The sequence below is a fragment of the Numida meleagris genome, chromosome Z, assembly GCF_002078875.1.
Source record: "Numida meleagris isolate 19003 breed g44 Domestic line chromosome Z, NumMel1.0, whole genome shotgun sequence".
In the NCBI taxonomy this organism is placed as follows: domain Eukaryota; kingdom Metazoa; phylum Chordata; class Aves; order Galliformes; family Numididae; genus Numida; species Numida meleagris.
This window is the reverse complement of record NC_034438.1, coordinates 22539954-22566338: the sequence shown is the minus strand read 5'-3', so window position 1 is coordinate 22566338 and position 26385 is coordinate 22539954. Positions and strand designations below refer to the sequence as shown.

General features: G+C 41.9%; 1 protein-coding gene across 2 annotated transcripts in view; it reads left to right on the top strand.

Annotated features, from left to right (window-relative positions):
* Positions 1-25404, top strand: part of CMYA5 (cardiomyopathy associated 5) — a 50320-nt gene extending 24916 nt beyond the window's left edge. The window contains exons 7-13 of one of the 2 annotated variants that reach the window (XM_021381293.1): positions 4193-4342; positions 5254-5400; positions 8620-8764; positions 21266-21399; positions 22037-22136; positions 23148-23324; positions 24783-25404. In XM_021381293.1, coding sequence (XP_021236968.1) covers positions 4193-4342; positions 5254-5400; positions 8620-8764; positions 21266-21399; positions 22037-22136; positions 23148-23324; positions 24783-25035 — 1106 coding nt within the window. In that variant the 3' untranslated portion in view covers positions 25036-25404. Of the gene's footprint in view, positions 1-4192; positions 4343-5253; positions 5401-8619; positions 8765-21265; positions 21400-22036; positions 22137-23147; positions 23325-24782 lie in introns of those variants that run through there. The other variant, XR_002433544.1, reaches the window with a different exon arrangement.

Genomic DNA, 26385 nt, shown 5'->3' with positions numbered 1-26385 from the left:
CATACAGTGCTTTGTTTCCTAGATCAATTGTCAGATGGGATGCTGGAGAAGTGCAGTCTTGTTCAGACTCTTCTGTATCTAGTAGGAGCTGATTGCACTCAGCAATGCCACTGTGGCTAGATTGACTTCCTCCTGGACATAGTCACTTACTTTTATTTAGTAGAGAAGTTGAATATCTCTCAGACTTTAACTTCCATGTCACACTTGTGAATTTGTCTAAGGGATTCAAAACTTCTCAGGTGAGATTAGACTGGCATTTCTGCCTGCAATATTATCTCAGCCTCATTTACTTAGGAAATCAGATGAAAATACATTTTTTTTTAACCTGCTCTTAGCCAGTGTTGACTTAATAGTGTAAATGTGCAATATACCACCGTTTAGTTCCTAAACTCCTTCTCATAATTCCCTACGTGCAACCATGCTTTCCTCCTGGATTGTTACCTACTGTCAAGGTCACACGGGAGAACAGACTCATTTTTTCATGCTGTATTTCCTTTTCCCAACGTGTTTTCCCCAGATTGCTGAGATCTGCTGTGCAGTTTTATTTGCATTAGCTGCTGTGTTTACTGAACACCAAATGTCTCCAGGCCAGGTCTGCTTTTACAGGCTGGAAATGAATGACTGTCAAACAGCAATTGACTTTAAAAACTCTTCATCTTATATGCTTCATACTATTTTTTTTCTTTCTAAAATTCCTGTTTTTCATCCTTCATTTCAACTGCCAAATCTCTCTGTTCCTACTGTGATTTTTACTTTGGTGAGCAGTGGACTAAATGCATACTTTTTTCATGATTATGCCCTTCCTGAAGGAAAATGGAAGTAAGTGCCTGCATGAAACTAAATTTTGAATTGAAAACCCTGAGTATATCATTTATCAAATAGTGGAGGCAAATGTCAGACATTCAGAATTTGTTCTGATTTAATCCATTTGATGAAATAGATGTGAATTTGTCGCGTTTCTTCAATTCACATATTTTTTCCTTGAAAAATAATAGTCTTTTACTGAGCAAATACATAGAACTTTATTTTCATCACTATAGAAAAATCTTTCCTTCAAAACACCATCTATTTTCAAATATTCCACATTCTTCAATGAAAAGTCCTTCTTCCTCAAATTCTTTCTCCTTTCATGTAAGCCACCCATTACCAAATGTGTAATCAGAAAGAAGACGTAGCAGCATGCCCTTGTGCACACTAAAGCACATGTTCTGTCACAAGAGGAGCTGAAATAATTTCAAAATCAGAAAATTATTATTTCAAAAGCCTACTAGATCCTGCCCATTTATACCAAAAGATGTGGACTTTTGATGATGGTAACAATCATCCATTAAAATCACAGAGTAGTGTAACTGCTCTCCTTCTTCAAGATCACAAAGCAAAGGAAAATGTATTTCCCATTACACAGGAAATGTGTAAATATCCATTAAGTACTTTTGATTATTATCAACTATGTTGTGGTCCACGGAGAAAGGGTGGCATGAAGGAGAAGTTTCCTTACAGCGCAGTACTTCAGCAGAAATTAAACAGATCAGAAAATGTCCCATTTTTCTTTTGAAAAATATAACTTAGTATAACTTGTGGTGCATACAGCTCTTTTGTTTGATCAAAATTCATTTTAAAAAGTACTAGCATTTTGCTAATGCAGAAATATTATATTTCCACAGAGAATAGTTCAACTTTTTCTTTGAAATTACTTCCTTTCAAAAGTTTATTTCTTATTATGCAAAAGTAAATTAGAAATCAAATGTTTTTCAATGCTATTGAACTGAATTTTGATTTGTAACCTTTTTTTTCCAGAATTTTCATTCAATAAACTAGCTTCTCTTTGGATTTGGCATAATAATAAATTTTGCAGTCGTGGGGTTTCTGTAATCATAGCAGTTTCTAGGCAACTTCACAGGAAAAGAAGCTGGTTTTCCCACTGTGTCCACTGAAAGGTTGTCGTTTCCTAAAGATCAATTTTTAAATTGACCAACTAGATGCAGTCAAAAGACAAAATGGGGATGGTTTTAGCAATGAAAAAGTTGTTTTTTTTTTTCAGTGGGAAGCAGATGTAATCCTACTGTACTGGTAGCTCTCTCCATAAATCATAAGGAAACAAACAGCATCTGCATTTGCCTTGTTCGTGCCACAGGGGATCATCATCATTACTGTGAAGATAACTGAGAAAAGCAAAAGCTTTTTTGCTGAGATTCTAACAGAATTCATGCAATATGGAAATTTACTGGGTGAAGAAAAAGACCAGCGTATTTTTGTTCCCTGCAATTACTTTAACAATGAACATCTTTGGGGGGGTTTTGCTTCTTTCTTTCCCCTCCCTCCCTGTTAAGCCATAATCTTAGAGAATGATAATATCTCAACAGAGATGGATCTGTACAGATCAGCAGCAGACAAAGTTTATATGAAATTTGGGGAACTTTGGAAGTCTTTGAAGCACCGTCTGTGAGGGATCATAGAATCATGGAATTGTAGGGCTTGGAAGGGACCTCTAGAGATCATTTAGTCAGTAGGTCACACAGGGCAGCATCCAGGTGGGTCCTAAATAGCTCCAGAGAAGTAGATTTCACAACCTTTCTGAGTGACCTGTTCCAATGCTCTGTCACCCTTGAACTAAACAAGATTTTCCTCATGTTCGTATGGAACTTGCCATGTTCCAGCTTGAGCCCCTTGTTTTCTTGCTGGGCACCACTGTATGGGAACTGCTGAGTCATGGCTCAAACCACTGACTGAGCACCTGGAGGAGTCAGCCCTGGGAGCACAGGTGAAGGCAATTCACCTGTGTGACCAGAAGGGTGAGCCAGGCTCCACCCCTCTTAGGCCTCAATTAAGGGCTGACTGCCACTAAGGAAGGATCTCTTCCTGGAGATCTGTCCTTGGTGGAAGTCTTTCCCTGCGAACCCAAAATCTTCTGATCTGGGTGGGCGATCTATTTCCCTTCCCTTGTAGTACCTTGCTATTGTGCCAGTCCTTCCACCTCTTTGTAGCACCTTTGTATCATGTTGGTACTTCTGATCACTACAATCACCAAAACAAGCCTGGCCCCATCCACTTGACATCCGCCCTGTACGTACTTGTAAGTGTTGTCAAGATCCTTTCTCAGTGCTCTTGCCTGTCTTGTGGTGTTTGGATGCTTTGGCTAAGGCAGAACTCAGGCTCACTGGCTCACCAAGGATCTGGGAATAAGGGGAAATGACCGTACCAGGCCAGATCACCCAGCTGTGCACCTGCAGTATGCATCTATCTCTGGGCATGTTAGTTTCAGGGAGCCTCCTGTTTCTCGGGCTTTGAGTGCATGACGTCTGAATCTTCCTTTTCCTAAAAGCACATCCCTGTTGTTGCCAGTCAGACAGTGTATTTGAGACGCTGTGTGAATCCCTCCATGATGTAGTAGCTCCTTTTACCTGCACACTTTTCTGGGATCAGTTACATCTATCTCTGGAGGCTGTCTTCTTCTGCAAGGTTCCTCTCCCCATCAGCAAGCTATTCTGTGCTGTTTGCTACTAAACAAGCGCTTTCAGTCTCCAATTTCACAGGCATTCTTTCCATAAGGTTTTCATTCCTCTGATGATTTAATGTAATGGAGAAAGCATTTGCCCAAAGGAGCCTGCACTAAGGTCCAGGCCCATTCTGCCCCATCTGAGGAGATGACCTAGAATTATTGGGCGTCCCTTGGACTTTTGTGCCTTGAAGTGGAGTACAGAGCTGGACTGCTGCTGGAGGGACTGACAGGAGGGAGCAGGACTCCTGGAGGAAGAAGAGGTGTTCTTGCTGCCACTGGGGTTTTGTGATAGTTCTACTTGTCCAGGCCTGGGAGGCAGCATGTTATTCCCCTCCACCTTCTGGAAGCTAGAAATAAGTCCTGCAGGCAGGGACTCTGAGAGCTGTGCAGGGCATTGGCACATGCTTTGGGCTGGGTTCAGGTGGTCCCAGCACTGAATCTTAATTTTTGGCTTTGTGAGAGAAATGAGCAACCAGATTCTTATTCTGAGCAATTAAATTTTACCATCTCTAGTTCAGATGAACCTACTGCTCTAAAACTGCACCACTGTTGTCCATATTTCCAATACTTGCTGCATTTTTCTGTGGAAACAAGCACCTGAATGAAAATAAGAAACCTGATTGCTCCTGAACCTGTAGTTAATTCATCTGAAAACACAAGATTGTGAATAACAACTGAGGATTCTCCATTCAGTCCCACAGACACCGAAATTAATACCTCAAGAGCCGAATTCAGCTACCAGCACCTCCATTGCTGTCTACTGGACTGTGAATGAAGGGGACACCATTGACTGCTTCCAGGTGTATTGTATGGAGGAGCTTCAAGCCAGCAAAGATGAGGGAGGTGCGTAAGGTCTTGCCTTCATGACAGCTACAGCCCTTTCTCCAGTGACTTCATGTAAGGACAGGGGAGGCTGAGCTATAGGGGAGGGCCCAGGATGCAGCGATGAAATCCTGCATCGGACAGGTGACAGTAGAGGAGAGCATGAAGTAGATGACAGTCCCTATCCTCTCATTCATCCTCCAAAATACAAGGTAAATATCGTGGTCTGCAAAGTGCAGAAGAGTTGCTTGTAGAGAAGCAGCAACATCCTTATTTAGATGCTTTTATAAAGCAGCCTGACTTTCAGACAAGATGTGTCCCTGCTATTCCTTTGATACTAATGGATTGTGCAGATAGAGCTTGCAAAAGGATAGACCCAATTAGGTTTTTAGGGCCTCGAAATGTATCCTAATTTTAAAAATGACAGGAGTCATTTCTGCAGTTTTTCCACATATTGCAGAGATTTTTTTCAAAATGATATTGAAAAGTTTAAATGCTAAGTATGGAAACTGAGGAAAGAGGATACAAATGCTCGTTCATCAAAAAGCTTGGGCTGATGGCTGAGTCACTTAGAACACATATCCATGCACATGTCTGTGTATGTGCGCACAAATGGATGCATGGGATATAAATTCCATTATGAGAAATTGTTATTCTCTAGAGAAATGAAACCAGAGTTGATAACTGCTCAATGTATGTCCTAATTTGCAGCCTACTCCACACTTAAGACTGACGGTCATAAGCTCCCCTTACTACTGATGACATTAAAGCACACTCGAGAGCACGTCAAAACTGAGTCAGAGTAAAATACTGACTTTTTGGCTAGTAGCAACATTTTAACATGCTATTTCTTACATGTTAGATGAGAGGAACAATTACAGGCCCTGCCACATATATATGTAGGTGTAACAGCCTGTGTATGTTTCTCCTAGCTTTGGTGGAAGAATACAGAGTGACAGTGAAGGAGAGCCACTGCATTTTGGAGGATCTGGAGCCAGATCACTGTTATAGCGTGTGGGTCATGGCCATGAACTGTACAGGGTGTAGCTTACCTAGTGAAAAAGCCATTTTTAAAACAGGTATGTACATAGTTTGGTATTTGATTACTGTAAGCTTCAGATTCTTAGAGAAATGTTAGTCCATGTTGTTACCAAAGCAGAGAAAGCTGTTTCGTTCAGTCCATCTGTCAGATAGCAGGCAATTTGCAGTCATTTCCCTTTTTGCTAAAAGATGACAGCATAATTGCTCCTGAGAGGAAATTTGGAAGTATTCAGATCTGAAGATGTTCCTAATCTCTGGCTGTGTGACTGGGGCACTGGAGCAGCACATTACGAATTTCTCTTCTGAGTGTACTGCAGTGCTCCAGGGCAGCCACCCTGATGCTCTGCCACTGTTTCTCCTGTGGAAAAATGAGGTAATGGCTGCATTTTTTTACCTCTCCACCATTATCCCAAATACATCAATGTTTCATTGATTAAATGATTAACTTTTCAGGAGGAGGCCTGCTTTACAGATGTTGCAAACCACATCTAGCTCAGTGGAACACAAATCTCAGGTGTGGCTGAGAATCTCTGCTGCAGTTTGAGTAGTGTAAAGTTGGATGAGTAATTAGATGAGTATTGTTTATGAGCTTCATTTGACTGATTAATATTCCTGAATTTTAATTTCCTAAATAATTTGAATTGACAAAACTCTTGCTTCTTGAATTACAAACAAAACATAGCATCTTGTGTTCTAGACCTTATCTGAGATGCTCATGCCAGATAATTTTTCTAGTGTTATTGGGTAAAAACAATCATTCTGTTGTAGCATTTACAAAATATAGACAAGGGTACTTAATAATTTCATGATGCAGTAACTGTACAACATTGAGTGCATTGTTGACATCACTTGGCAGCAACCATAACTTCAAGCCTTTTGCTTAATCCATTAGACATCGAATTTGTTGACAGTTCTCCTTGTTACTCAATTTCCCTTTCATATTTTTAACTAAGATGATTTTCCAAAGTATTTAAAGTAGAAATTCAAATTCTGTGACATCAACAATGTAATTGTGGTCATAGTGCAAAATTCCTGTGGAATGGTCAAATAATAATGAATCATTACTAGCTAATAAGTCATTTTTAATTAAGAACTGTATTTCTCTTCTGGCATCAAGCTCTCCCTACTTTTCCCCCAAACTCAAACCTTCTGAACAAGTCACTGATAATATCCTCAAGTCACTGATGACTTACTTTGGCCTGTTTTTCTATGGAAACAAATAAATTAGGTCAAATAAGGGCTCATTAAACACCTTCCCTCAAGCTGAGGTGATATCCCTCTGGTGTGCACTGAGCCTCAGGCAGACTTATGGGGATACCAGTGAGCACTAACTAATGCTGGGTCCTGTTAACATCAACATGAACTGAAACAGGACTTTAGAATTTTTATTTTCAATGATTCAGATTCAAGGTTGGCACAAGAAAGCTGTGTCCTGCTATATACACTTACAGAAACATAAACATCAATGGTGGATCAAAACTGTGCCTCTCCAGGCCCTTCCATCAGGATTGCCCCTGCGGAGCTATGGGGAAGGCAAGTGGATGCTTCTGCAGCATTCCCTCAGCGCCTCCTGTCTCCTGCTTCTCCGCCTCCCAAACTCACTTCCTGTCCTCCTAGGGAACATACTCTGTTTCCTAGCCATATTTCCTGTGACAGAATGATGCTGAGGGCAGTAAATATCTGCCTTCTACCTGTTTATCCAAAAGAGACATCCAGATGAATCCTATGCAGTCCTAAAGAAAAAAAGAGTAAATGCACTTTCTTTTGTCATTCAAAACCTATCTGCTACTTATCCTGTATCTGAGAGGCAGAATAAGCATTTACCCATTTCTACCCTTTGTCTCTTGTCAGATCTCTCATAAAAGTATGAGAATATTACCAGGAAATCAGCTGTATGTTCTAACTGGTACTGTAACTACAGTTAATTTGTTAAAAAATCTCAGAAGCACAGTAACAACTATTTGTGTCATTCTGACTCCAACTGCTCTTTAGATAGATAATTTCAAATTAAAAAAAAAAAAAAAACAGGTTAAGTCTTGTGATGTATTGTTTGCACATCTATTAATGTGGGTATGTGTTTCCATTTCTGAATGCAGGCGTTTGTGGATTTAGCTATTAATTTTTCATTCTCTAGCGACAGATACCTTTAAAAACAGACAATAATCAAGTATATCAGAGGAGAGTTAAAGGACAATTGCCAAGGGAACTGCACAGATTTATTATCAGATAAAAATCAATCCCACATATTCTTTGCTCTGGTGGATACCTAGATTAGCTGTTCCTGTAGTAAAACATAAAGAACATCTTAACCTAAAACCTGATTTTCACTAAATGAAGAAATCAATATGTGCTTCTGTTTTTTCCTTCTTTCCTTTTCTAATAATAACAAATTATTTTTATTACAAAACAGAATGCATTTTGCATATTGGTTGCAGCTCTATAAGATTACCTTGTCATAAAATTGTCCTTCCTCTTTAAAAGCATGACAATTTCTATGATAGGTTTAAAAATAAATTTTATTTTAACAATTGGTGTTAAGGCTGTTTATTAGAGTGAACAGTAGATCACAGTGTTCATTTATGTTGCTCTTCCCTGGAAAGAGATAGAGTGGATGAATACAACAAAACCATTTTAAGCCTGTGATGTTGGATGTGCTATTTCACAGAATAGCTTTTGATTACTTGTATTCAGTGCACTGCTTTACATTCAGTTCTCTATTTTGCAATTGGGCCTGGAGTTCTTAAACTGAGGCCCTAAAAAAGAGAAATCACAGGACCAAATTCTAGTATCCGCATTGCAAAAATAACACTACATAATTAAGCAGAAACTCATTTTCCCCTCAGTTCTACAGCAGCATATTTTTTACTGATGCAGTTCATTCAGGAGCTGCTGAGAACAGGACTGAGGTAACCTGGACAGAGCTATACACAGTACTGCCTTGGTGCTCTGCTCTGTAAAGAAGGGTGGAAATGAGGAATATGTGCTTGAGAAAAGGCATAGAAATCTACTTGGACATTTTAAGGATGTGCAAAAGTGCACAAATATTCACAGTGACTTTGCCAGCATGTTTTTTTTCCTCCCTCATAAGGTAACTCTGCTGTTGAAACACAAATAAGCAACAGATCATTGCTGGACATGCTAAGCTAGCTATTCTGTGTTTTTTGAGGAGAGATGACTCTTCCTTTCCTTTGCAAGTATCCCCTACCAGCTGCTGGTGCCCTCTTTGTAGTACAGCTAATGTGTTCCTGTGTCCCCAGCGCCTGCCATCCCCACCATCAAGGCCGAAGACTGCACAGTGTGTTGGGACACAGCCACCATCCGCTGGCAGGTTGCCTCAGCAGCAGCAGAGTCCTTCACCCTGGAGTACTGCAGACAGCATTCGCCAGAAGGAGAGGGTCTCAGGTCAGTGCCACAGTTGCAAAACGTCGGTCAATTGGATTAGGCAGATATTAATGAACAATCCCCAGACTGTGGGTCTTACACAAGAGATTATTCTGTCTTCAGCTGCTCAAGAAAGAAATAAGCTTCTGCATGCTGAGGATCTTAGAGGTTGGATACAAATCTGTGAGATTAGGCTGAAAGATGTAAAAATACTTCCTTTTCATTCTGCTTAACCGAGCAATCCCTCTCATTTGGGGCCAAAACCCTGGAGACATTGCACTGCCTGCAATCAACCAGAAGTAGCAGGACTGTGCTGGCAGGGGAAACAATCATTCCCACGCAGCTGTGATGGCCTCAAGGAGGGCAGGAAAGAGCAGCTGAGTTCTGTGGGAGGGAGTGGGATGAAGGGGTTCAGTTCAGTTTGCCCTCTGCTTTGTGGGGAACAAAATGGTAGCTGGGGACACAGCAAGGATAATACTGGTTCCCCAGTAGAGTTGGTGATCCATCTGCACATATGCAGATTCCTCCTAGACTACAGCTGAGCCCAGTGCTGTCCTGACTTGCATCTGTGTGCCTGCACTCCTCTATGCAATAATGCCACAGGAGTCTGCGGCAACCCAAAGAACAGCTTGGAAATTGGGGTGGCATGTGCTTATTCCACACCTTCTCTGATTTCCCTTATACTACATCTGAGCTTCGTAAAGGAGAGGGTGAGAAGGGACAAAGACAACATGAAAAAGTGAAACCATGGAGTGTGTTGAAATGCACAGAAAATTATGTGGTAGTCTGTGTGTCTTTGGATTCGTTTTTTTTTTAAATACAATGGCAACAACATTCCAACAAACTACAGTTGTTGATGTAGAGAGTGGGACCCTGTGAAAGAGCTTCAAGCCAGCTTATTTTGCCTGTCTTTCACTCCCTGGGGACCTGATTGGAGTTTTTACGTTTGGGCTAGCTTACTTGGTTTTTGTGGAAGTGTGACAGGTAGGGAAGAACTCCGCTCCTTACAGTCAAAATTAGTTAAGTGGACTAAAGAGTTCACAGGTTTCTAGTAGACAGGTAAGACAGAGCATTTGTGTGCACACTGTTGCTTACAAAACTAGGCTAAAAACTGAAAGAAAAAAACTTCAGCAGGGTTGAGAAACCCTGTTGTTTTTTACCCGGCACCATCATGTTGAGTTAATGCAAAGAAGAGAAGGAAAGATGGCTTACCCAACCTTCCTGCTCTTCGGGAGAGCAGCCATGACCTGTTCTGATTTATACATATTTCATGAGGCCATCAGGACACTGTCAAACTGCCAAAGTCTCTGTTGGTCAGGAATAATGTAGCTGCTCCCAGAATCTGGGCTATGTGTTTGCCCTTAAGTTTCAATGCTGTTAACTGGAATTGCCACATTTTCTCATAGAAGAACCAGCAAGTGTGCCCATTTCTGTAATCTGTGAGTGAGGTGTCACTAGCACCAAGCACTTTGTTAGTGTAGAGTTAATCGTGGCAGCAAGCTGCCAGAACTGACCCATTCCCTTTTTCAAGTAAACTTACGCAATATCAAAGATGTTTACAATTATACTGAGTCACATTTGACTTTCTGGCCTTTATGTGGGCAGAAGCTGTCCTTTCACTGTGACACATGAAAAATTCTCAGAAGATAAAATCAAGACTTTTCTCTGAATTGCTGCAGTTGAAATGTTTGTATTTGTAGAAGGGCTTTGACCTTCTTTTTACAGTGCCAAAGACCACCTTTTAACCACTTATTTTCCCTCAAAGCAATACCTCTCTATTTTTCCAACAACAAACCCTTGAGATTAACCTAGGAAGTTTCTATAATAGCACAGGATGTTTCAAAGATGGAGAATTTCTTTCTTTTTAAAAATTTCTACTGTGTGTGTGTGTGTATTTGTAAAGCCATGGGAAAAGGAGCCCACTGGTAGATGGAACATATGCCTATATTGCTCCCATTTAGGGAGCCCCTAAGGTGCAAGTTAGGACTAGAAATCAATTCCTGATGAGTGAGAAAAATAGCTCCAGGTGGTGAGTCAGATATCAAATGTTCTGAGTTGCCTTCCCAAAGTACATGTAAGGAGCTTTGTGTTACTTTGCCTGATACCTGTATTAGGTGGAATAAAGTTGTGTCTTTAATGCCCACATAGGAGCATTTGGGCCTGAAAACTCGTATCATTTCTTTTTACTACCTTCCTTGAAAGCTTCGAGTATGTCCTTCACAGGTTTCCCAAGCAACGCTCATCTTGGGGATCAGCCAAACACAAAGCCTTTTGACAAGACAGCCTGTGCCACTCATCAGTCCCTTACCTGTGCAGTTCCCCTGTGCCCATGTGGGAGTTCAAACACACTTGCCAGCAGCCCTGGAAAGTTCATATAGCTCCTCTCAAGTGCACAGTATGAAAGCAGAGGTGAAGGAAGGACACCTGGAGAAGATGTGGGCAATAATGATCAGCCATCTCACAAAATTCACCACTTGCAGTCCCTACTTGAGTGGCTGCTTTCACAAAGATGTCATTCTGGAAACCTATGCAAAGCAAGGGACACTGCTAAGAGAGGAGCAGACAGGGTAAAATGCCCCCACAAAAAGCTGGAGCTGTGTATGGATCCATGTGGGATTTGCGCATAAGGCATTAAAAGTGCTGGTGGCTGTTTATCTCCTGTGTAAACCTTGGGAATGAAGATCCGTAAGGTCGGCCCAAAAAGCAGCCAAAGGAACGACTGTTGTGCTGCAGTACAGTCCTGTTTGGGCTAAAGGCTGTCGGAATAAGCAGGCAAAAAATCAGCACAGAATCTCAAAGGCCACAGTGCTCAGAGTGAGACCTTCCACTTCACTAACCATTAAATTAATATTAAAGTTCACGTCTGTCAATATGATAATGATCTCTAAGAAGACCGTGCTAAACAAATATGACTGTAGTATTTGACTTTCCACTCAAAGCATGTTAAATGTCACCCGAGGGAGGGAAACAGATACAGGATTTAGAATGTGAAGGCGTATATGGAGGAAGAGAAAGGAAAAGAGACTGAAGAGGAGAGATGGGATGGGAATGGTGATGATAATAGAAAGGGGATGGGAATCTGCCTTACTCCTCTTCCACCAAGAGATAGACACCACTTTGGTGAACACTGTGCCTCACCTTTGGGTGAAGAAAATACCCAGGCTGGCACTGTCGTCGTACGAGGACTGCTCTGAAAGTACTGCCTCCTATTTTATTATGTTGGCCCACAATATCAGAGGTGGGTGTTGGTGGTATGGCAGTAGAGGTTGAACCTTCCCACCAGTATTCCATTACACGTTGTTGCCATGTGACAGATGGCAGCAGAGGGACAGTCTGACACAATGGCATCTGACATAGAAATGTGTATGAATCGAAGGTGTGTCATTGAATTCCTCCATGCTGAAAAAATAGCATCCACTGACATTCGTGGATCATAGAATCATAGAATGGTTTGAGTTGGAAGGGACCTTTAAGATCATCTAGTCCAACCCCCCTGCTATAGGCCGGGACACCTCCCACTAGACCAGATTGCTCAAAGCCCCATCCAGCCTGGCCTTGAATGCTTCCAGGGAGGGGGCATCCACAACCTCTCTGGGCAACCTGTTCCAGTGTCTCACTACCCTCACAGTAAAGAATTTCTTCCTAATATCTACTCTAAATCTACCCTCTTCCAGTTTAAAGCCATATCCCCTTGTCCTGACACTACATGTCCTTCTAAAAAGTCTCTCCCCAGCTTTCGTGTAAGCTCCCTTCAGGTACTGGAAGGCCACTATAAGGTCCCCTGGAGCCTTCTCTTCTCTAGGCTGAACAGCCCCAGCTGTCTCAGCCTGTCCTCATAGGAGAGTTGCTCCAGCCCTCTGATCATCTTCATGACCCTCCTCTGGACTTGCTCAAACAAATCCACGTCCTTCTTGTGTTGGGGGCCACAGAACTGGATGCAGTACTCCAGGTAGGGTCTCATGAGAGCAGAATAGAGCGGCAGAACGACCTCCCTCGACCTGCTGCTCATGTTTCTCCTGATGGAACCCAGGATACAGTTGGCGTTCTGGGCTGCAAGCGCACACTGCTGGCTCATGCTGAATCTTTCATCAGCTGACATCCTCAAATCCTTCTCCTCAAGGCTGCTCTCAAGCCATTCTCTGCCCAACCTTTATCTGTGCTTGGGATTGCTCACACCCAGGTGCAGGACCTTGTACTTAGCCTTGTTGAACTTCATGAGGTCGGCATAGGCCCACCTCTCAAGCCTGTCCAGATCCCTCTGGATAGCATCCATTCCCTCTAGCGTGTCAATTGCACCACTCAGCTTGCTGTCATCTGCAAACTTGCTGAGGCTGCACTTGATCCCACTGTCCATGTCACCTACAAAGATGTTAAATAACACAGGTTCCAACACCAATCCCTGAGGAACGCTACTTATCACCGCTCTCCACTTGGACATTGAGCCATTGACTGCAACTCTCTGAGTGAGACCATCCAGCCAATTCCTTATCCAGCAAGTGGACCATCCATCAAATCCATTTTTCTCCAATTTGGCGACCAAGATGTCATGCGGGACAGTGTCAAATGCTTTGCACAAGTCCGGGGAGATGACGTCAGTTGTTCTTCCTTTATCCACTGATGCTGTAACTCCATCGTAAAAGGCCACCAAGTTAGTCAGGCATGACTTGCCCATGGTGAAGCCATGTTGGTTACCACCAGTCACCTCATCTTTATTTTCCATTTTGTCAGTGGTTTACAGGCTGGTTCAGCCCAGTTCCATGACTAATGGGGCAGGGAGACCCATGGACCCACACCTCGGGAAAGGGAAAAGGAGAAAAGGGTGACAAGATGGCTAGGGAGAGAGATACGGCCTGGACAAGCCGGAAGATCAAAAAAAGGGAACGTTTCGTGTTATGCGAACAGTTTCATCTTTCCCTCTGAGTGGAAAACAGAAACAGAACAATGCAAAATCCTCTAGGGTATGTAGCTCTTCTCTTCTACTGACAATCCAGGGAACTGGAGCATTAACTCTTTAACTCTCAGTGCACTACATGATGCTATGATGTGGAATACTGATAACCAAAAATCATAAAACTATGACACATGTGCCTTAGCAGAATCTTCAGGAGGATGTGCCCCATGATCTTGCCAGGAACAGAGGTGAGACTGACTGGCCTGTAGTTCCCTGGATCTTCTTTTTTTCCTTTCTTGAAAATGGGTGTTAAGTTTCCGCTTTTCCAGTCAGTGGGAACTTCACCAGACTGCCAGGACCTTTCAAATATGATAGATAGTGGCTTGGCAACTTCATCTGCCGGTTCCCTCAGAACCCATGGGTGGATCTCACCGGGTCCCATGGACTTGTGCACCTTCAGGTTCTTTAGATGGTCTCAAACCTGATCTTCACTTACAGCAGGCAGATCTTCTTCAAGTTCTTAACTTTGCTTTCTGCAACTTGGGCAGTGTGGCTAGAGCCCTTGCCAGTGAATACTGAGGCAAAGAAGTCACTGAGCATCTCAGCTTTCTCTGTATACCTCATGACCAGGTCTCCAGTTTCCTTCCAGAGAGGGCCCACATCTTCCCTGGCCTTCCTTTTATCACTGATATATCTGTAGAATTTCTTCTTGTTCCCCTTTATGTCTCTGGCTAGATTTAATTCTGACTGGGTTTTAGCTTCCTTAACCTGATCCCTGGCTGCTCGAACAACTTCTTTGTAGACCTCCCATGTAACCCATTCCTGCTTCCACTGCTTGTAGACTTTCTTTTTGTACTTAAGTAAGTCCAGGAGCTCCTTGTTGATCCGCAGAGGTCTCCTGGCATTCTTGCCTGCCTTCCTTTTCTCCTTTGATGTTTGCTGAATGTTTATGGAGACAAAACAGTGGATGTGAGCACAGTGAGTCAGTGAGTGATGAATTTCAGTAGTGGCAACAGTGACATGAAAGACAAGCCACATTCCAGATGGCCATACACAGCTGCCACACCACAAAATGAAGAGTATCTCAATCAGCTCATCTTCACATATTGATCAGTTATGACCAGGGAACTGCATTTGGAGCTCAATATTGGCTTCAACACATTGGAAATGATGGTAGCAACTCTGGAATCAATCTCAAAGTCTGTGCCAAGTGGGTCCCACAAATGATCACACAGGAATAGAGAGAACACCATATGCAACTTTGTCAGCACCTGCTGAATCAATACATAGGTGACAGTTTACTGTATCGCACCATTACTCGTAACAAGATGCGGTATCACCACTACAAGCCGGAGTCAAAATGGCAGTCCATGTGGCAAGATGTGAATTCCTCACTGAAGAGAAAGTTGAAGATGAAGTTCTGAATGGGTAAAGTGATGTGCAATGTCTTTTGAGATAGGAAAGGGTGATCCATCTGGATTTCCTGGAACATGGACAAACCATTAAATCTGACCTTTGCATCATGACACTAACTAACCTGAAGGATCGAACTTCCAAAGTCAAGCCAGAGAAGAAGACAACCTTTCTCTTGCAACTCAATAACACCAGGCCCCATACCAGATCGAAGACAGTGGAGGACATTGATGGTCTTGGCTGGACTTTCCTACCACACCCACCAAACCCACCTGGGTTTGGAACCTTCTGATTTCTGTGTGTTCAGGGCAATGATAGATGGACTGCATGGGCAGCACTCTTCTGGTCACGACACCATCATAGCAACTGTGAAGCAGTAGGTCACTTCTACTGGTGCAGATTTTTACAAGCATGGCATACAGGCTCTTGTTCATCGCTGGCAAAATGCATTCTTAATGGTGGTGGCTATATCAGAACCCAGTGTTTTGAAGCTGAGAATTATTATCAAATAGAGTTATTGTCCTCTTTGTTGCAATTTCCATAGAAATAAACAGGAGGCAGTACTTTTGAAGCAACCTATGTATTTTAACACTATTGCAGCTAGTGCATTTATCAGTGTCAGTCTTGAATCTGTTGTATCTGTCATTTCAGTAAGTCATTTATTTTTTAACATTTGTGAAATTGTTCGTTGAAAGTCCTAAGAGCCTGGGTCAGACATGCATTCGTGAACCTGTATAATGAGAACCCATGTAGGAGGGCTCTGGCAAGTAAAGTCATGTCAACGGTTTACGGGCGTTAGGCCCTATTCCGTGACGAAGGGGACGGGGGACCCACGGGCCCACGTCCCGGGAAAAGGGGAAAGGGGAAAAGCGTAGGGAGATGGCCCTGAGAGCAAAGAACAGCGGCAACAATCTGAGGAGAAACAAACTAATTTACTAAATAAGATATCGGAATGCAAAACAACACACTATAGTACAATATAATTACAATTTAAGCTGATAAATCCAATACAGAGAGAGAGAATGTCCCAAAATCAAGGTAGGCCTTACTCTACTACCGACGATAAGACGGCTGGAGAGCGAGGTGCTGCCAAGACGAGAGACGGCGGAAAAAGGGACGAGGTCTCATGATCTGCAAGTTTTTATACTGCGAGCTTTTATCTTTTCCCTCCGGCTGGAAAATGGTAACAGAGGAGCAAAGTACCGTGGGGACTGTAGTAGTCCTTCTCTTCTGAGAACCAGGTACATTCACTACATGATGTTATGATGTGGAGTACCAATAACCGAAAATCATAAAACCATGACAAGTCAAAAGTATACTCTTAGCACAACAAGAGCCAGGACTGAGCAAGCCCTCTGTAGCCTTCAGCGTGTTCTTGAGCAGTTCCAGTCCCTCAGGGAGAGAACTTCAGGAACCTCTAGAAATCCTCAAAAAATGTTTTCTTCTAAATAACATCAAAAAATCTAGATTTTTCCCTTTGAGTTTTCTCTCTTTTCCAATTTGCCACATGATGAATATGACATTATATACAGCGGTTTTAAATCTTCTACAACCCTGAGTCTCTGGCCTACTTCTGGGTTTTTAAACCTCCTCACCTATTTGATACTTTTTTCCAGAATTCTTAGGAGGCTTTGAAATGTTTCTTTCAGTTTCCAGAGCTCTGCTATTTTCTTGCCATTCAGATTCTTTGTGTGGAGAAGTCAATGGAGCAGTGGGTGGAAGATGGAAAACTGTGAAGTCCAGGGATTCGGTGTGTGGGCTGTTCAGAGGGAAGCCATGTATCACATTAGGAGAAATCTGTAAGACTTGGAGGGGCAGAAATCATTATGGTATGCAGTGAGTTCATAAAAGTGGAAGTGAATGAGTGTCATCCTCTCCATTAATGTGATACTGACACCACTAGTGATTGAAATTTTCCGCCTCCTCAAAGAACAGGTCTAATGCTGGAAGCAGGATAGCACACCTCCCTCCGGTGGCTTTGCTCACAATTGTCCAGCCAGCTAGGGAAGCAGTTCCATAGAAAATAGGGAATCTTCCTCCTCTGTGCCTGTGCTGTGTTTGCCATCTAAGGTAGCAATGAAGACCACTGCAAGTGGTGCTTTGGTGCTCTAACCCTGTGACAGCTAGAGCAGGAATGGAGGAGAGGAAATAAAGCATGCAGCACAGCTGGAAGGAATTCAGAGCAATTTACTCTTTATATTTAGCTTCAAGGGTTTTTTTTTTTTTTTTTGCACTCATGGTGCACCCCTTCTGTGTGCTTCTAACTTTTTGTCAGAAGCCTACATGCTTTCAGCTCTAGCTTGGCATCAGAGGTATCAGAACAGGTCCGGAGGTGCTGTTTCAGTGTGATACTGGGGGTGGGAATGACAATTACAACACAGAGGGCGTTCTGAATCACTACCAGGTGTATCATTTGCTAGGTTCATGCAATATTAAAAAATATTCTCTAGACACTGTGTTCTTGAAATAAATGAGGACGCTGATGAGAGAAACATGCATCAAAACACAGCATCAGATTTCCCTAAAAACAGGGAAATCACAAATTTAGCAGACAGTTGCTGCTATAATATTGCTTGGCAATTTAAAGGTGAAGAGACATGTAACTCCTTTCTGCGCTGTGTTGAATAGCACATACCAAAAATGTGGAGCCTGGATTTTGAGACTTACAAATTCTTAAAAGAGAGAGATTAAGAAGAGATACATAAAATATTTAACTTAAGATATTTCTTGACTTTCTAGATTTTGAAATTTGTATCATGATGCCAGGAGACTGTGGGGACAGTACAAGCGTTAAAATATTTCTGCTAAAAGACAGAATGCATCATGCTTAAACAATAAAACTATTGTATTTCCCACCATCCTTAAAGAAGGCAGTTGCATGTATGTGGGAAGTACATAGGACAAAATAAAAGGTTGCATTTACATTTCTCTTTAATGACCAAAACTGCATGCTTCAATATTGTAGGCAAGCTCAAAGAAGATCTAGCTGCAATGCTTCTTACAAGAGCTATGAAATGAAACAGGCTTTTTCCCAACACAGTCAGGATATTAGAAATGCATTTTCCCTTCCTTTCTCCCATGCTTGTTTTCTAGTGCTACTAGCTGGACAGCAATCATACCTTCTCTTCATCTTTACTTTTTTTACAACTGATTGCATGGTTCGGAAACATGACAAACATCAGTGATTGCTCATAACCTGGGAAGACCTTAGTATTCACTCTTCTCCCCCCTCACCCTATCCTCCAGTGAGAGAGAGTATAGCAATACCTATTTCTTTTTTGCCCTCAGCCTCTTATGATCTTGGAGCTGCCTAAGTGTTGAAGATGAAAGTCTTTCTTCCCAGCATATTCTATTTCATAGCTGGTAGCAGCAGGACTGTTTTTTAAGCCGTAATTGTAGCTAACATTGATGAGCTCTTATTCTTAGGCAGATTAAGGCTGGCTAAAAAAGATTATCAACTAGAGAATGCTATTCAAAAATCTGTTCGCTGTTTTACTAACCAGATATACATAAAGACTGGGTCATAAAGGTAAGGACTAGGTATTTCTTTCTCACTATTACAGCTTAAAGAAGTGTGCTATTGCTCTCAGATTTAAACATGCAAGCAAATTCTTCTTTGAAGAATTTCAAATTTGAAAGAGACAGTAGTCTGAACTTTGATAGATGACTCTATTCTGCAATCAGCTGGACCCGAAATCTTCTCTGAGTTCCCAGGCTCTGGGATCCAGACTTAAGGACATGAATATCCCATGTTTACATATTGCATTAAAATTTACTTGGCACTTATAATTAGTAGAATTTTTGTGTTTTTTAACTAGTCATCAGTTAAATAAAAGTTAATAGTGTAAAAAGAAAATATCTTCTAATTTCCAGAAGGCAGAAGAAGGCACCAGATAGAGAATATAGCTGTAATTCAGAGTCATTGATCTACATGTTGCCACAAAAAGCTTTTGAGGAATAGCTTAGTGTATCCTCATTTCATATCACCTAGTAACTTCTTATTCAAGCTTCTTGGTTGTTTATGCTACTCACACCCATGATATTCAGGTGGTAATCCTAAAGGGCAGGTTGGACCAGAAGTATTGGAAGCATGAATATTTTTTTTCAAAGCTTGGGTGCCCAATTCTTTTCCCATTCCTCTGCTTCCAGCCCCATTTTTCTTTCCATTGCTTCTTTTCTATTTGCCACCTTACTCAGTTCCTGTCTTGCATTTTTGTTCAACTCATCTTTCCTTTTTCTCTTGCCTCCTGTGCTCAGACAAAGCTTTTTTCCTGTTTCATGTCTAAAGGTTACTCCTCATCTTGCAGCATTTCCCTGAAACTTCCAGGGAAGTTTCCAAGAACTTCAACGTATCTTCCAGTGTCTTGATGAAGTGCTCTTGTAGTCAGGGCTTTGGTTATTGAAGCAAAAGTGCAGTTGCTTCGGGCAACCTATTTCTTTTGTTTACATTGCATTAGTTCTAGCATTAATGTAGTACGTTCTGCAAAGGCAGCAAGGCCCAGTGCTGATCATGCAAGAGCCCTGAATGTTCTGAAATTCTTTCAAATTGAAAAGATCACAGGAACACCCAGTGCTTTTTCTGAGTGTTTGTAATCACTTCTAATGTTACCTGTCAGTACAAAATACCTGTTACATACGAACAAAGATGATGTACCAGCCTTTCTGCAGGCACTATCCTCCTAGACACAGAGCTCTGTGTGTTTTAACAGAAACATGCTATGTGCAGGGCTGTGGGATTTTACCTTTGTCTAATAAATGCAGGAGAGGCATGTAAAAAATCCTAATGGATGAGCACTGATTATTCTTCAGATTGTACTGCTCTCTGCTGGGACATGTGGGGAAAAACATTCACTGCAAATTAATAGCAAAGATCTTACCTGACAGTTGGCTTGCATGTCTTACCTCCTCTGGGCTCACAATAATTAGTGGTGGAATAGGTGATTTGTTTAACCTAGCTCCCCACAGAGACATTACCTGCAGGATGTATCTACCATCCTGGGCTCCATCTCTAATCCTGCTTGGAAAGGAAGATATCTTGCATGCTCACTAGAAACAAATCTGCTGTTTGTGAATTTACTGGAGTGCAGATTGAGACTTCTGCATTCATCTCCTTACCACTGAAGTTACCATCTTTCAGCCTAGAGGTCAGGGAGACCTTCATAACACTTGAAAACTGAATACTTGCCTTGAAGATTCCTGGGAGAATTTGGTTAGGAAAACAGCCTATTCTATTAAAAAAAATCTATCATATGGTGCAGTGGGTATACACTGTATTTCTTTACCATTATTATACGAGGCAAAAATGAGGAAAATCAGGATCCACTGTGTGAGAATTTGTTAAGCTGGTCTTTCGTATTCCCAACAATATATAAAATAAAACTAACACCTTTCTAACTATCCCAAGTACTTTCACTGGTGCTTCAAAGTGCATATGAAGCAGATTGACTGGAAGCTGCCTCTCTCTTGCCTGCAGCGCAGCAATGCATCAGTGGCTGAGGATGTTAGTGCTTGAATTTTTCTGGACAACTCAAACAGGAGACTTAGTCAAAGCAGGGCACCGTGCAAAGACAGTTCTCCTGCTGCTGCCCCTTGCAAAACCAGCCTGTGAGAGCGCATGGCACAGTGAGGGAGACAGAACCAAGACTTTGTTGATGAACAATTTGTGAGTGAGGAGTTAATAAGAGGAAGTTCCTGGCTTCTGTGTGTTCTTAGAAAAGGGTATCCATTCTTTTGTATCTGGAGCCGGTAGCCAAACAATACAAATACAACAAGCACGTTCACTATCAAGGAGATGAATTAATCACAAACTTTCCTCTTCGTTAGCTTGTTCATTTTGTAATGCAGACTTTTTACAGGAGGCAGATGAGAATTTTATGCTGTGCTGCTTGCATTTCATGTGATTAATTATGCTGCAAAATGAACATAAAGTGAGTGTTACACCAAATGACTGTACTGAGTGAGAAGGTGTAAGGAGCAAAGGCCTGAAAATTTGTCAGACAATGCAGGGAGGACATGGCAGGTGAAATAGTAAAGCTCCTACAAAACCTGTCTGTTTGTGAAAATAGTGGTCACCTCTCTGTTTTGGAGTTTCTCTATGGTGCCTGTTGTTTCAGAAGTCAACAATGTGGTTTGGTGGGTTAGCTGCTTGCATAAATTAGTCTTTCTTGGTTTGCATATCTGCATATATTTTCATGTGTGTAAATCTTGAAAATTTGCAGATCATTTGCTGGTATTAAGAGACATGAACTGAAAGTATCCCTGGAGCCGAATGTGAACTATTTCTTCTACTTGAGGGCTGTCAATACATTTGGGACAAGTGAACAGAGTGAAGCTGCTCTCATCTCAACAAAAGGTATATCACCTTTTTCTGATGTCAGAAAAAAAAAGGGATAGGCGTGCAAAGCACTAATTTTCTTATCATCTTCTTCCAGAAGTTGTAGCTGAACTTTCAGTGATCGGAGAAAAAAGAAAGCAATTGAGATAAAAGGGACCATATTTTATCTGCTTAAAATTAACATAATCTGAGACAAATGTATTTGAAGTTGTTAGATTTATATCATTGTAATACTGTTGTGACATCAGAAGCAAAACTGTTAAATTCTGTCAGAGATATGACATAATTAAATCATACATGATTCTTGCAAACCAACCTCCGAATTCAGATTTGCTATTTTGAAAAAGCAATTGATTGAAAATGATTCAACTTTGTGGTGTCTTTAACACCAAGGACTGCTTTATACCTATCTAATTTTCTGAACAGTATAGCCTATTATGATCCCTGGGCCTGGTTTCCAGAACACTGCTGTAGCAAACAGGCACAGGTTGGAAGAGTTTTTGCATTGTTGCCCAGTTTTCTGTTACTCCGACTTTCCAGCAGACAGAATTCTGTCCAGCTAAGATAGCAGTAATTGTTAACATACTATGATTCATCTCATATAAATGTTGATAGCCTCCCTGAACTGGTATTTCTTTGTTTTGAATTGTACCAGGAACTCGATTTCACATACTGAGTGACACAGCTCATCCCGCTTTGCAAATCTCCCCTGATGAAACTGTGATCTGCCTTCCAGAGAAAGCTACTTTCACTGGGTGAGTAGCAGCATGAGAGCACAGCCAGCCTTGGGCAGTCAGGATGGGCCTCACTCTTGCTTTCCTCCGTAGAAAGCTTTCACACATCATTACTTTTGTAGAACAGAATTGTTTCAGTCAAACAGCCCCGGACACTGCGTGACAGACTTCCTTTCAAACACTGCAGTGGTTGCATCACTGTTGTAGGTGCCACGGAGTGTTTGATGTTGAGTTGAGGAATCTCCATAGAAAGTCAAAGGCAGAGGAATTGCTTACTGGGACAACTGAATTTGCCTAAGTCTATGGTTACTGCTTAATTTTTCAGAGATCTATAGTCTCAAAGAAATCTGTTGCTGCACTGAGAAGACCAAATGTGTGAGTTTTTAAATATATTGTGGCTAGAAATAATCTGTCCTTTCACTTTGTTCCTCTGCTGAGGGCATTAATAGTAATATTTTTCAAAGCATCCTTGGTTTCGAGAATTAGGAAGTGGCCCTGGTGTGTATTAGAATGATTGTACCAGGCTTGTTCCAACTATTGCAAGCATGACTTTTTTTTTTTTTTTTGACTTGCTGATATCAGTCTCACCACAAGCATAGAGCCACTTGTATGATGTGCCATACTCACATGGCTTCTTATAAGGTAATGGAGCATTACAAATTTAAGCAGTTTCTTTAACTGTTGCAACTTGCACACGTGGTATTTGTCACTGTGTCTACTTAAAATAGCCATGCTTTCAGGCATGAGCAAGCCTACTAAATTTGAGATCTTTTTTTTTGCCTCCAAAGTCACCTTTTACATGTTTTGCTAGCTTATGAGTTTTCTGTACTCAAGATCAGTCCATCTTAGTGCAAAAATAAAGTGACTCGCAGGAACAACATTCAAATCTTACACAGAGCTCCACAGTCAAAAGAAAAGAGTGCCATCCATTAGCAATTCTTGAGGATGCTGCATGATGTGACTACAACAAATATCACAGTATGGTTGGCCTACCAGCACATTCGTTTTATTCTCCACCTCTTCCACAAATAGGTTTCCATCAGTCCTTGGTGAACCACTGCCTGCTCGAGGATGTCATTACTGGGAAACTGTTGTCACTGCTTGCAGAAGCTACAGGATTGGGATTTGCTATGAAACAACACCACAGAGCAGTGCTGTGGGACTGTGTGATACTTCCTGGTGCATGCACTGCTGTCCTACACAAACCAGGTAAAGCGGAGTCTAGTTAATTGAGAAGTTACTTGTGTGTCATATAAGTAAAGCCAGCCGGCTTTAAGACTCTCAAGAGCAGAAAGGACCTATCTGTTTCCTTTCTGCAAGCAAAGGACAACTGGAAAGGAGCTTTAAGCATCCTCCTCTTAATTAAAAAAAATTGTAATGCTCATTAAAAAAATCTCCAACCAACTTACCTGTTGTATTAGGCGAAAAACGGAGCCTAGCTGCCTGTGTTCGGCTACACTTACCTTCCTCATTTGATTCAGGAAGGCTCATTTTTCAAACCTATCAAGGTCCCTCTGGATGGCATCCCTTCCTTCTATTGTGTCAACTACACCATGCAGCTTGGTATCATCAGCAAAGTTGCTGAGGGTGCACTCAATCCCACTGTCTATGTCGCTGATAAAGATGTTGAAGAGCACCAGTCCCCAGACAGAGCCCTGAAAAACACCACTTGTGACCAGTCTCCACTTGGACATTGAGCTGTTACCACAAGCCCTGTGGCAGCAACTGTTCAACCAATTTCTATCCACCGAATAGTTCACCCTTCAAACCCAATTTAGAGATAAGGATGTGGTGTGAGACTATGTCAAAGGTCTTGTACAAGTCCACATAGATCACATCAATTGCCCTTTCTTTGACCACCAGTGCTCCATCATAGAAGGCCACCAGATTGGTCAGGTATGATCTGCCCTTGGTGAAGCCATGCTGGCTGTCTCAAATCACCTCCTTGTCTTGCATGTGCCTTAACATAGCTTCCAGAAGGATCTGTTCCATGATCTTCCCAGGGATGGACAGTTCATATCCTGAACTGTTTCACAAAATCCCACCAACGTCCATAAATGCAGTCTTTATTGAATCTGTTTCTAGCTCCAGAGAATTCAAGCCTCCACAGGGAATGTCTTCTGCTGCCTTGTCCTTCACAGCAACAGGGATCCACCTGCTAGTGTGGCAGGACTGCCAGCTAGTTTTCACAAGGCCTGCATCAGGCTACTTGGAGTTCTGTAAATCATAACCTTCTTCATGGTGTAAAGGTGTTCCTGATGTAAGCAAGTGTATTTTTTTAGAGTAAAATTATGCGGATGCGTGAACGTGACCAGCTAAACAAAACATATGAGAAGCAAAGGGTTGTGCTAAAGCACTGCTCATGCTTAAATCCCCACAAAGATGTGTAATATGAAAAATATAGATGATTACAATTCTGGCAAGTCTGCTTTTATCATGAGAATTCAAAGATGCTGAACAAAAGGACTCCTGGGTGTGCTGAGCAGGGCTTTGAAGCAATGCTACTTTCACTTAGGTAGGTGGGCTGTATACTGAGCAAAATTCTGTTGCCACGTGATGTGCTACTGTATATGGCAGACTGTTCATAGGTGGGAATTAAGCAGTAAGTTATTTCTGGTCAATCACAGCGAGGAGGCTCACTGTATTCTGATTTTCATTTTCCTGCAGCTTTCTTTACAGATTTTTTCACACAGATGTGATGAGCGATGTACATGTGACAGAGCAACTGGCCAGGATCGGCATCCTGTTGGACTACAGTGGTGGCAGACTGTTATTCTTCAATGCAGAGAGAGGACTTGTGCTGTTCACCATCAGGCACAGATTTACTGATGCTGTTTATCCAGCCTTTGCCCTGGAGAAGGCTGGAATGCTTACCCTGCACACAGGAATGGAGCTGCCAGAGTTCGTGAAGCACAGCTAATCCCCTGCTTCACACTCTTAGAAAAACTAACAATTCCAGTGTTAGGGGCAGGGAGGGATGTCAGAGAGAGATGTCAGTTTTCACTCATGAATGCTATGCACGCAGCTCTCCCCCACATCATCAGTAATTGCAGGTAGTGCTCAGCCACGTAATCACCTGAGCCTGCAGAGAAAACAGCACCTTCAGGTGGAACATGCACCTAGTGATATACACAGCAGGATTATTGAGGGGAATAGAAAGGTTTGTTAGATATGAACATTAAGGGGAGGGGAGGAAATGTACTTTCCCTTTGAAAATAACGACGGTGTTTTCTGTCTTTTTAAAGATGGTGATGAGTCTGTGTATGAAATAAATGCATCTCTCACTGCAATGCATGACTTCTTTTGTCAGAAAAATCTGTCATTTAATCATTTGACAGGACAGTCAGAGCCTGAATCCAAGATGTATTTGAAAAATATGCAAAAATTTCAACAAGTGCAATATTTTGCAGGTTAATATGTCATGCTATTGTTTGCCATATCCTTTCTTTAAATATGCAAGAAAACTTGGAAACTGAGAAATCCATCTGTGCAAAATGAGTGAGTCCCAGATTAGACTTCGTATCCACCATGTGAAGTTTGAATATATAACATATGCCCGGCTCATACCCGCCCAACAGACGGTTACCTGACTGTGTATCAGCAAATATCTGAACCTGTAAATATGTACTCATGAGAAACATACTTGTTCCTCAGGAGTATGAGGGAACTTGGTAGTTGTGCCAAAACCCTTTTACTATGGCTTTCATCCTCTATTTGTTGAGTAGGTGGTTTCAATGGTGATGGAAAAATTGCCACCTGTACCTTAGAAAACAGTCAAATTGAAAGTGACCTTCTTGTGGACCACCTCTTCTCCATCACTGCTTTTCACCTGTGCACATACAAATTTGATGCTCCTAATTTCAGGTTTGTGGATATTTTTGTGCATCTCACTGCTCTGTGGAGTTATCTAGGCTAGCACCAGGACCATGTCAGCATGATGCAGTGTTTCAGGGCTGATGAACTAAGCAGGTTGAGCCTGGTTGATGCCAACAGAGGAATAGAATGCCGATTTCACCCCCTGGCTTGTTGAAATCATGTTTCAAAGAACTACACAAATCAGTGTCACTGCTTCCTTCCTGCCTGCCCCAGGGGTGGAACACTCAACTGCCAGTGGTGCTAAACTCCAGTGAATGCTGGGCAGAAATTAATTCTAAGGAAAGCGGGAGATGTTTTTCATGCCGTGTGTGCTCTGGAAATTTCTGCCATAGGGGACTACTTTGCCAGAGTCTCTTCTGTGCTCAGCTGAAGAGCTGTGCTCCCTGTAGTAAAG